This window comes from Monodelphis domestica, chromosome 1 (assembly GCF_027887165.1).
Source record: "Monodelphis domestica isolate mMonDom1 chromosome 1, mMonDom1.pri, whole genome shotgun sequence".
Lineage (NCBI taxonomy): Eukaryota > Metazoa > Chordata > Mammalia > Didelphimorphia > Didelphidae > Monodelphis > Monodelphis domestica.
In genome coordinates this window covers 234,189,433-234,201,606 of record NC_077227.1, presented here as the reverse complement: position 1 = coordinate 234,201,606, position 12,174 = coordinate 234,189,433, and the positions used below count along the sequence as shown (strand labels likewise).

Genomic DNA, 12,174 nt, shown 5'->3' with positions numbered 1-12,174 from the left:
GGAAAAGGATGTGATTGGGAAAGATCTCTACCTTAATGAAGCATGACTTATGTTTAGCTAGCTTCCTTTAAAAAAAGAATTGCGCTAAAATAAAATATTCCTAACTTTCTGATGGAACATGAGTACTATCACCACTTTCTAAACTTCAGTACTCTGTGTCAAACCTATAATCACCTCCATCTTGGTTATGGATCTGCCTAGAATCCATTGTTTTAAAATATAAAGAAAATGTATGCCCAACACTTAATTTTTTAAAAATTAATGCTAATTTCCCAAGCCACTTTACTTTGCTGTTGTACAGCAAGTGTTCCAGAGGAGTGACTTCAGGACTTCTGGTCATTTTAGCAAGGAAAAATACCTCTTGCACACAAAAAAAAACCCTTACCAGAATTAATTGAGAGCTGGGTGGACACCTCCAATGGATAGCATAAAAAATACCTGGCAAAAGCAAAACTAGAAGCATTTTTATGTCAGCCATTAGTACAGTATCTCTCATGGTCCAATGGAAAACATGTTGCATTTGGACTCAAAAGATCTAGATTTGACTACAGGCTCCCTCTATGAAGATTCCCAGTCATTTCTATGAAACTGAATTGCCCTTAAAAGTTAATCAGAGGGCATATTTTATCCAATTTAATTGCCCTGAGCACCAAAATGGGTAGTTAATATTCTATGATTCTAGAATGTGCCACTTTTTAGATGGTTCAAATTAAAATCATATAATTAGTGTGAGGGTAGAGACAACATTAGATTTATTAGAGGCAGATTAGAGGCAGCAATCCAAGCAAATTTTCCCAATAATCCCCTCCAAACAACTTCAAAATAATACCTCAAATGAATTTTGGAGAAGTAAGCAACACAAAAAAATTAGAGAAGAATTTTTTCAGACTAAGAAAACTTAGGAGGTTGGCAATAAAGAGCTATATAACATGAAGTAGAGGTGAGCCCAGAGCACATGGGGTGGCAACAAGAGCAGAGGGCCTACCTTTCCCTGGATCACATCACTTTGGAAGCACCAAAAATTAGCTATGAAAATAGCAGCCCAAAAAGAGACTGAAACTTGGGAAGGTGCTTCCCAGCATCCAGATGAATGGAGCATAACTTCAACATAAAGTTCAAAATCAAGAAATAGGCTAGAGATAATGAGCAAACCAAAAAAGGATTTCCCCTAAATCAGTACATTTTAAGATTTAATTTTAAGCTATTAAAGCTTAAAGCTATGCTAAGACTCTTGGGAAAACCTTTATTTCTAAAATGAATTGAACATTCCCCTGACTTAATAAAAATACACTAAACTTTTTCTTGGTAACTCAGAGTCCTAATTATGGGCATCAGTTATTATACTACTCTACAGTACAATATTATCTTCAAAGCCAATGAAGTTTAGAAGATTGTTTGCCCCTAAATAAGCGATCCCAAAGTACTGACCTTTTCTAATTAGTCTTCTTTCCTTTAGTCAGCTATTATTTTATGCTATTGTTCCAGGGTTTGCTTCTAACAGTCCCTACTGCTTCTCTTTTGTTATAGATTAAGGCAGAATTTACAACTGCTAGAGAAAACTAGATACTCCAACTTGGTGTTATTTTGAACATGTTCAAATTATTTTTAGGATTTTTTTAGTTTCTAATTATGATCTCATTTATGTAGGAAAAACTCTTGCAAAAACTATCTCCATTAATACATTTTAACAACTTACCTATAACTTATAGTCTTAGAGGAAATTGAGAGTTGACTGGAATACTAACAGGTTAAATGACTTGAGAGTATGTCACACAACTAGTATGACAGAGGATACACTTAAATCCAGGGCTTCCTGACTCCAAAATAGCCCTCCATCCAGTATTGACCACAATGAGTAGTTATGCCAACTAACTCATTAAATATCCTAACATTTTAAAATGCTGCTATATTTCCAAGAGTCACTCCATACTCACAGGAAAGATACTCTACCTCCAAGTTCACTTGTAGCACCCTATCCCTATCCCTGGAATTCTAACACAAACCAACAGAAGCTCAAAATGGTGCCATGTAATGGCTTTGGCATCACTACTAGACTGAAACAAGCCAGTCATGTGGCTAGGGGTGGTTTGCCTCTGCAGGATCTTCCAAATTCTCCAGGAACTTATAGCCAAAGACACCCACAGTCCCTCTTTGCAGATGATATGATGGTCTACTTAAAGAATTCTAGAGAATCAACTAAAAAAACTAGTAGAAATAATCAACAACTTTAGCAAAGTTGCAGGATACAAAATAAACCCACATAAGTCATCAGCATTTCTACATATTTCCAAAACATCTCAGAAGCAAGAATTAGAAAGAAAAATTCCATTTAAAATCACCCTAGACAATATAAAATACTTGGGAATCTATCTGCCAAGATAACTATATGAACTATATGAGCACAACTACAGAACACTTTCCTCACAATAAAAACTAGATCCAAATAATTGAAAAAACATTAATTGCTCATGGGTAGGATGCGCTAACATAATAAAAATGACCATCTTACCCAAACTAATTTACTTATTTAGTGCCATACCCATCGAACTACCAAAAATTTTTTTTTACTGAATTAGAAAAAAACATAACAAAGTTCATTTAGAAGAATAAAAGATCAAGGATATCCAGGGAAATAATTGTTTTTTTAGTTTTTAAAACATTGTTTTATTTGGTCATTTTCATACATTGTTCATTGGAAACAGATAATTTTCTTTTCCTCCCCCCAATCCCCCACAACCCCTTCCCTAGCCGACGCACAATTTGTCTGGGGATCACATGTGTCCTTGCTCTGAACCCATTTCCTTGTTGTTGGTATTTGCATTAGGGTGTTCATTTAGCGTCTCTCCTCGATCATGTCCCCTCAACCTCTGTAGTCAAGTTGCTTTTCCTCGGTGTTTTTACTCCCTCAGTTTGTCCTCTGCTTGAGGATAGTTTAGTTTTTTGGTTGTTTTTTTTTCTTCTAGATTGCTGCAGGTTGTTCAGGGACATTGTAAAGCCATTACTGGAGAAGTCCATTACGTTCTCTTGTACCACAATGTGTCAGTCTCTGTGTACAATGTTCTCCTGGTTCTGCTCCTCTCACTCTGCATCACTTCCTGGAGGTTGTTCCAGTCTCCATGGAATTCCTCCACTTTATTATTCCTTTTAGCACAATAGTATTCCATCACCAACATATACCACAATTTGTTCAGCCATTCTCCAATTGAAGGGCATCCCCTCCCAGGGAAATAATTTTTAAAAAATGTGAAGGAAGGGGGCCTTGCAGTCCCAGATCTCAAACTATACTATAAAGCAGTGGTCATCAAAACAATATGGTACTGGCTAAGAGACAGAAAGGAGGATCAGTGGAATAGACTAGGGATAAGTGACCTCAGCAAGAAAGTCTATAATAAACCCAAAGATCTCAGCTTTTGGGATAAATATCCACTATATGATAAAAACTGCTGGAAAAATTGAAAGACAGTATAGGAGATATTGGGTTTGGATCAATATCTCATACCCTACACCAAGATAAACTCAGAATGGGTGAATGACTTGACTATAAAGAAGAAAACTATAAGCAAATTAGGTGAATACAGAATAGTATACTTGTCAGATCTTTGGGAAAGGAAAGATTTTAAAACCAAGCAAGAATTAGAAATATTACAAAATGCAAAATAAATAATTGTGATTACATCAAATTAAAAAGTTTTTGTACATACAAAACCAATGCAACCAAAATTAGAAGGGAAGTAACAATTTGAGGAAAAAAATCTTCATAACAAAAATCTCTGACAAAGTTCTAATTACTCAAATTTATAAGGAACTAAGTCAATTGTACAAAAAATCAAGCCATTCCCCAATTGACAAATGGGCAAGGGACATGAATAGGCAATTTTCAGATAAAGAAATCAAAATTATTAATGAGCACATGAAAGTATTCTAAATCTCTTATAATTAAAGAGATGCAAATCAAAACAACTCTGAGGTACCACCTCACACCTAGCAGATTTGCTAACATGATAGCAAAGGAAAGTAATGAATGTTGGAAGGGATGTGGCAAAATTGGGATATTAATGCATTGCTGGTGGAGTTGTGAATTAATCCAACCATTCTGAGGGGCAATTTGGAACTATGCCAAAAGGGCACTAAAAGACTGCCTACCCTTTGATCCAGCCATAGTACTGCTGGGTTTGTACCCCAAAGAGATAATAAGGAAAAAGACCTGTACAAGAATATTCATAACTGCGCTCTTTGTGGTGGCCAAAAATTGGAAAATGAGGGGATGCCCTTCAATTGGGGAATGGCTGAACAAATTGTGGTATATGTTGGTGATGGAATACTATTGTGCTAAAAAGAATAATAAAGTGGAGGAATTCCATGGAGACTGGAACAACCTCTAGGAAGTGATGCAGAGTGAAAGGAGCAGAACCAGGAGAACATTGTACACAGAGACTGATACACTGTGGTACAATCGAATGTAATGGACTTCTCCATTAGTGGCAATGCAGTGATCCTGAACAACTTGGAGGAACCTACAAGAAAAACCACTATCCACATTCACAGGAAACACTGTGGGAGTAAAAAAACTGAAGAAAAACAACTGCTTGAATACATGGGTCCAAGGGATATGGTTGGGGATATAGACTCTAAATGATCATCTGAGTGCAAACATCAACAACATGGAAATAGATTTTGATCAAGGACACCTGTAAAACCCAGTGGAATTGCATGTCGGCTATGGGAAGGGGTGGGGGAAGGGGAGGGAAAGAATATGATTCTTGTAACCAAGAGAAAATGTTCTAAGTTGACTAATTAAATAAAATTTTCAAAAAAAAAAGAGTTAGTCAAACCTCATTAACTCACAAAAACTGAGTAAACTATCATTTGCTTTGGATTACATGAAAGCCTGGATAATATAATGATTTTAAGGAAAATATGACAATCAAATGTAAATAGAGATTTGGCCAATAAAGTATTGTCTTAATCATGAAAAAAAAATCTGTATCCCACATGGAGACACAGACACAAAAACACACAAAAACATCACTCCCAGATTCTATGTACACTAATAATTCTCTCTTCTTCTTCCCAAATTATATGCACTCAAAAACTGATGGACATTCCATCATAAACACCCAGGAGCCCATTTCTTAACCTTTCCTACTCCATCCGTTACCAACAGCAAAATAACATCCTAGCCACACATTATGAAAGGCAGAAAGTTAAAAAGGAGAATGGGCAACGACTAACAAGAAGTTGACTCTCTTCCACTCAGTTGCCCAGCTGCTATCTTTTCAGAGCCTATTAATTAGAATATGATGTTTTCCTATCCTTTCACTTAAATGATTGGATTTTGTGACATCAGTTTTTCTCACAGTTCAAATTTCTGTGTTTATCTCCAAGTTCATGGCTGTCTTCCAGGCTATTGAAGTTGCTAGAAGTCCCCATTTGATAACCGAGGAGTCAATATATTTACTTTTTTTAAATTCTACAATTAAAAAAGAGCGAAGTCTAGCATCAGACATAAGCTAAGTCATACAATCTGTCAAGCATTATCTAAAAATGGGATTAAGGAAAGAGATTCAGAGATCCTTTAAATTTTTTTACAACTTTCCATATTATTTCAGGCTTGGGTCTCTGCAGTGTGAATTGAAGGATGACAAGTTTTATTTGTCTGATCTCTGTACGGTATTTTACAATCCGTGCTTGGCAGCTTTCCACAATATTTTGAGTTCACTTTGTATTTTAGCTAATAACAATGTATTCCTACCATAATCTACAGAGAACAAGATGAGAATTTTGTTTTTGCTTCAAAATCCTCCACACCCATGTCAAAAATCACCTCTCATTGTAGCAAGTAATGCTCTTATTTGGCTGTTGCAGAAACAAATCATCTATTCTTGCTAATAAATTCTTCAAGGCTTTTTCCACACATCAGAAATAGTATTCATTCACATACAAAAGAACTTGACTTTGGGTCTCTGGGCTGGCAAGAAAGTGAACAGAAAGAGCACAGTCACTCCCCTAGTCACTGAAAAGAAAAGCTTGAGGTGAAGTACAGATCATCACCAGATTAACAGTGAATTATAAAAACTAACAGTGAATTACAGCATCTGCTTGTAGTATAGAGTGAAATATTTCAACATTAGGAGTATAACTGGTATACACAATGATCACTGATCTATTTTCCACCTAGAGGAGCTTCAAGAATGTAAGTTTAACCAAAAACTCTAAGTCTGAATGATTGTTTATATCTACTCTCTGGAGGGAGCTAGAAAACATAGTTAGATAGAACATTGAGGACAGAGTCAGGAAGACCTAAGTTTATATCTGGCCTCGAACACTTACTAGCTGTGTGACCCTGGGCAAGTCATTTAACCTCCATTTCCCCAATTGTAAAATAGGAATAATAACAGCACTGACCTCAAAGGACTGTTGTGAGAATCATAAGATATGTAATATATTGTTTGTAAAGCCTGGCACAAAGTAGGTACTATAAAAATGCTTATTCCCTTCCTTTGTCAGTGCTAACTGTGAAGAATACACTTTTTAAAATTGTATTTGCTGTTATTTTGAACTCGACAGACACCAAAGAACATGAACATTTCCACATATAAAGAACAGAAAAACAGAATTGCATATGAAATTATGCATCTATATATATATATATATACAGACTAAGGTATATACTCAGTTCAGAGTTAATTCCTACCTCATTTATCTTTGTTGCCCTCTGAACTTCTCTCTGATCTCTTCTGCATATTTTCTTTAAATATTTCACTGTTGTCATTTTCTTCTTTCTTTTTGTCATTACTATCACTATTCCTCCATTTCCCTTCCCCATCCTCCCTTCACAAAAAGGGAAAAAAACGAACCTTTCTGGATAAAAAGTTAGTATTATCCAGCAAAACAAGTCTCTACACATTGCTCACGTCTGCATATGTATCCCATACTGCCATCACCTCTCTATCAAGAGGTAGGAATCCTGCTTCACCCCTAGTCCTCTGGAGTCTTGGATGTTGTTGATCAGAGTTCTTAAGTTTTTCCTAGGTGTTTTTCTTTATAAAACTGTACTCATTGTGGTATGGTAGGAAGATCATTGACTGGAGTGAGCTCTGAGCTCTAATCTCACCACTGAATGAATATTACTAGCTGTGAGATTTTGAACAAGTTATTTATTCTCTATTGGCCTTACTTTCTTTGTCTAAAAAATTAGGAGACTGGCTAGATAGCCTGTGAGGTCCCTTCTAGTTCTATTATTATAATTCCACACTCATCTTATTTTGCATCATTCATTCATTGCATTCATGCAAGATTTCCAAAGTTTCTTCGAATCTTTTATAACTGTTTACAGTATAACACTATTCTATTACATTAATATTCAATATGTCCAATCATTCCCTAATTTATAGATACTTCCTTAGAAGAAAGCATCTAATAAATAATAAAACATTTTACCAAAGTAAGCAATTATTGATACTATAATTATTACTCTCTACTCTTTTATCACTCCTTTTCAAGTTTTTCCCAAACCCCCTTAATTCTACTTGATTTTCCCTCTGTTGATTATTTCAAACTCATTCTATACATGGCTCATTTGTCCATTGTCTCCCCCATTAGATTACATCCTCAGCCCTTCGCACAGTGTCTAGCACATAGTAGGTGCTCAATAAGTGCTTACTGATATATTGATTGAATACTCTCTAAGATTACATTCTAAAAGATAGATTCTTTTTTGTTCTGTTTTTAACTTTTACTAGCCCACAACCAAATTAGTCTGAATAGAGTCCCCCACATCTAATTTGTATAAAACTGTAGTGTGATCTTGTGGCTGGCATTATTCTTCTTTATTGATGTTTTGTGTGTATATGCATGTGTGCATACACATGTGCACACATATATGTACACATACAATGTATGTTCCTAGACAAATATAGGTATACACACATGTCTGTTTGGGAGGATTATGAATGTGAATAGAGTGCTGGACTTGTAGTTAGAGAAAAATAGATTACAATTTTGCTTCTGACATTTGCTAGCTAGCTATGCGAACCTGAGCAAATTACTTCACCCAACAAGTTGCTTCATACATCCCCTAGAACTTATCTACTAAGTCAGCTAAGGGCAAATAAAATACCTTAGTGGAGAGAGTTCCCATAATGGGAGTACCTTGCACAGCTGAAATCACAAATCATGCATGTATACATTTTTTTCTTTCATAGCTATCCTATTTTAGGGGTGAACTCCCCCATTTGAGTATTATTAGAATATAAAAGCTCTTTGAACATGTTAGATGGCTCTTAAGGTTTTGTTTTCATTTGCAATTTAGGATTTTGAAGGCAGCCAAGCTCTCTGTTAGCCTGTCCCTTTTATCAATGGTAATTTTAATCCAGAAAGGAATACCTATGGTCGTGATTACTGTTCCAGCGAAGAAAAAGGCACTTCCAAGGTCCCAGTGACTACTGTTATTGGAAGAATTTCCTATTGGACTGACGCCAGCATTGTCTGCATCGAGCGCATGCTGCAAAGAAAGGGAGACAAGGTGAGCCTTGCTTCACAAAACTGTTTCCTCCATATTACATTTTCATTTTGTCATCCCAGTGATCCAGAACTCTTGGTGGCTCCTCACTGACTATCAGAACAAATCCTAATTTTCTTCTCTCAGCATTCAAAACTCATTCTAAAGTGGCCACATCTTGACCAAAGACACATGTAAAACTCAGTGGAATTGTGTCGGATATGGGAGGGAAGGGAAGGGAAAGAACATCATTTTTGTAATCCTGGAAAAATGCTCTAAATTAATCAATTAAATAAAAAAGTTTTAAAAGACAAAAAAAAAGTGGCCACAGTTATTTATCCAATCTCATCTCCCACCACACCCCAACATGAACCCTCCATTCCAGTTGGATTAATTTCTTCTCCATTTCACATCTGTTTTCTTCTGTCCTACCTCTTTGCTTTGACTCGTGCCATATGATCTCTTGAGCCTAAAAGATGTGGACTCCAGCTCTACTAAGGGTCATTCCTGTAGACTTCACTTTTCCTCATTTAGAAAATGAGGAAATTGGATGAGATTTTCTCTAAGAACCTTTCTAGTTATAACATTCTATTTCGAGTCTGAAAGGTGTTATTCCATCTTCTCTCTAGTTCTCTAAATTCTACACATCCTTCATGCCATCTCTAAAGTCTTCCTCAAATATTCTAGGCTCATCTAATCTTTTTTTTCACTTTTAAATGCTTTTTATTTATCTTGTTCAAGTTGAGAAATGTCTTCTGAGACCCTTTGCTTTCTCATTCACTTGGGAGGCTTAAGACCAGCTGCCCCGAGAATGCTTACAGACCCCTCCTATTCATCTGTTCCTGTGCCCTTGTCCTCCCCTGCCACCCTCACTCCTTTTTTATTTTTTAAAATTTATTTCATTAATTAATTTAGAATATTTTTCTATGGTTACAAGATTCATGTTCTTTCCCTCCCCTCTCCTCATCTCCCTCCCATACACGATTATCTAACCTTGTTCCTCTATTCTATAGTGCTTATCTATACCACAACTTTAGCATCTGTTGTTGTTTTCTAATCATTTTATGTGTTTATTTGGGATTCAATTTCCTAATCTGTAAACTGTGGACATTGAAGTAAATGATCTCTAAGGTCCTTCAATCACTAATGTAGTACCAACAAGATATAAGTGTTTTGAGAATAGGGACTATGTCTCACTTTTTTTTTGTATTCCCCAGAGAATATAGCAGAGTGTTGAGTGAATGGATAGATGAATACATGAATTTAAAAGAACTTGTTGCTTTGTGCCAGGCACTATAATGGTGGTAATATAAAAACAAAAAGCACAGGAGCAGTTGGTGGCTCAATGGAGTGAGAGCCAGGCCTAGAGAAGGGAAGTCTGAGGTTCCAATCTGTCCTCAAACACTTCCTAGCTATGTGACCTTGGGCAAGTCATTTGCCTAGCCCTACTACTCTCTACTCTTCTACCTTGTAACCAGTACCCAATATTGATTCTAAGACAGAAGATAAGAGTTTTTTTTTTTTTAAGACAAGAAAATCTCTGCCCTCAAGAAATTTATATTCAGGTAGGGAAAGGCAATTGGTATAGTGGAGTTATGCTAGAAGTTATGCTAGAAGACTTCCTTTGAGCAAGAAAGTCACAGAGATGGTGAAAGGAGAAAAATGAAAGTTGGGTGACAAGTTCTTTGTTCTTTACAAGAATGATAGTGTGAATTATTGTTCAAATTATTGAGATAATAACACTGGGAGTTAACAACCTGATTCAGGCAGTCATGAGGATCAGATGAGATAATGCATATAAAATACTTTACAAACTGTAAATTTTATGAGTCGATTATTATTATTATTATTATTATAGCAAATAATGAATAGAGAGGCAGTAAAACAGTGAATAGAGAACTGGTCATAGAGTCTGAAATAATAATAACTAGCATTTGTACGGTGCTTTAAAGTCTGAAAGCTCTTGACAAATTCTTCACAATAACCCTGGGAAACAGGTGTTATTATTTTGCCTATTTTGCAGATGAGTAAACTGAGGCAGAGCAAGGTTAAGTGGTTTGTCCAAGGTTACAAAGCCAGTAAGTGTCTGATAAAGATTTGAACTCAAGTCTTGCTAACATCAACTCCAGGACTCTATTCACCTCACTCACTTGGAAGACCGGTGGGGAATCAAGTCTGAAATCTGACACATAACCTCTCAGTGTCCCCCAAGTAACTCTCTAGGACTATTAATTGTAGAGTAGTTGCAAAATTGCATCAGTTAAGAAATTTCCTCACTGGAAGTTCTCTGTAGCAATGAAACTGAAAGTCTGCTTGTTTATTTTTTTAAGCACTTGGTAAATATTTGTTAACACATGGAAATTCATGGATTTGGTGGGGAGCAAAACCCACAGAAATAAAAAAAATAAAGGGAAAGACTTACTACCCATGAGTTGAAAGTAGATGAAAATGAATGTCTGAGGAGGTAGAAAGATGAGCTTTCACCTAATTAAGCTGAGATTGCTAAAAGGAGAGTTTTCCATTGAGGATTTGGGGGGGGGAGAGAAGGATGGAAGGGCAAATTGAGAAAAGGAAAGGGGAAACAAATAATTAGAGAAAAGAGAGACTTGGGTAGAAGGAGAAATGATGTATCCACTGAGCATAACTGAGAAAAATCTATATAAGGAAAGTAATAAGTAACCAAATGTTGATGAAATGTATTTTGGTACTATAGTATTAACAGTTAAAACTATGCATGGTAGTTATGACTGGGTGTTACAAATCTAGGTTAAAATGGAAATTTTCAATACTTTGTATATTTTGTTTATGTAACACTAAATGTCCAGATGTTTGGAAACTGCCAGCCTGAACAGTTTTTTTTAACTATCATGGTTAATTCACTTTTCCATTTGCTTCCTGCTTTTTAAAACATGTAAAATATTACAAAAGAACATAACCTGCCACCCCAAATAACATAAATCCTGACTTCCTGGAGTTCAACATCCAACTATTTCAAACTGCATCATGTTGTGATTTTCTTGTGCAATTTATAAGCTACCTTTACTGATAAGGATGATTATTTACAAAACATAGCTTAAATCAGCCTACTAGTCCAATACCTGGCACACAGTACAAACTTAATAAATGTTGATAAGTAATAATTAATAATTAATAAATGGCAAAGATCACTTATTCATATGAACTACCACACTTATTATTTAAGTAGAAAAGCAAGTATCAGATTGGCTAAAATAATAAAAAGGGGAAATGACAAATGTCGGAAGGGATGTGGAACTGTGAACTGATCCAACCATTTTTGAGAGCAATCTGGTATTATATCCCAAAAGTTATAAAACTGTGAATACCCTTTGACACAGAAATACCACTACTAGGTCTATATCCCAATGAAATCATAAAGAAAGGGAAAGGACCTACACTTGAAAAAATATTTATAGCAGTTCTCTATGCACTGGCAAAAAAAAATGGAAACTGAAGGGATGTCCATCAGTTGGGGAATGGCTGAACAAGTTGTGGCATATGGTTGTAAGAGAATATTATTGCACCATCAGAAATGATGAGATGATTTCAGAAAAACTTGGAAAGACATGAACTGATAGAAAAGCATACAAGCAGAACCAGGGCAAATTACATACAGTAACAGATAAATTATATAATGATCAACTGTGAAGGACTAA

General features: G+C 35.7%; 1 protein-coding gene across 3 annotated transcripts in view; it reads right to left on the bottom strand.

Annotated features, from left to right (window-relative positions):
• KCNK10 (potassium two pore domain channel subfamily K member 10) overlaps window positions 1–12,174 on the bottom strand; it is a 202,995-nt gene that overhangs the window by 85,738 nt on the left and 105,083 nt on the right. For all 3 annotated transcript variants that reach the window (XM_007472674.2, XM_007472675.2, XM_007472673.2), the window contains exon 3: window positions 8,386–8,503. In XM_007472674.2, the coding sequence (XP_007472736.1) occupies window positions 8,386–8,503 (118 nt within the window). The remainder of the gene's footprint in view (window positions 1–8,385; window positions 8,504–12,174) is intronic.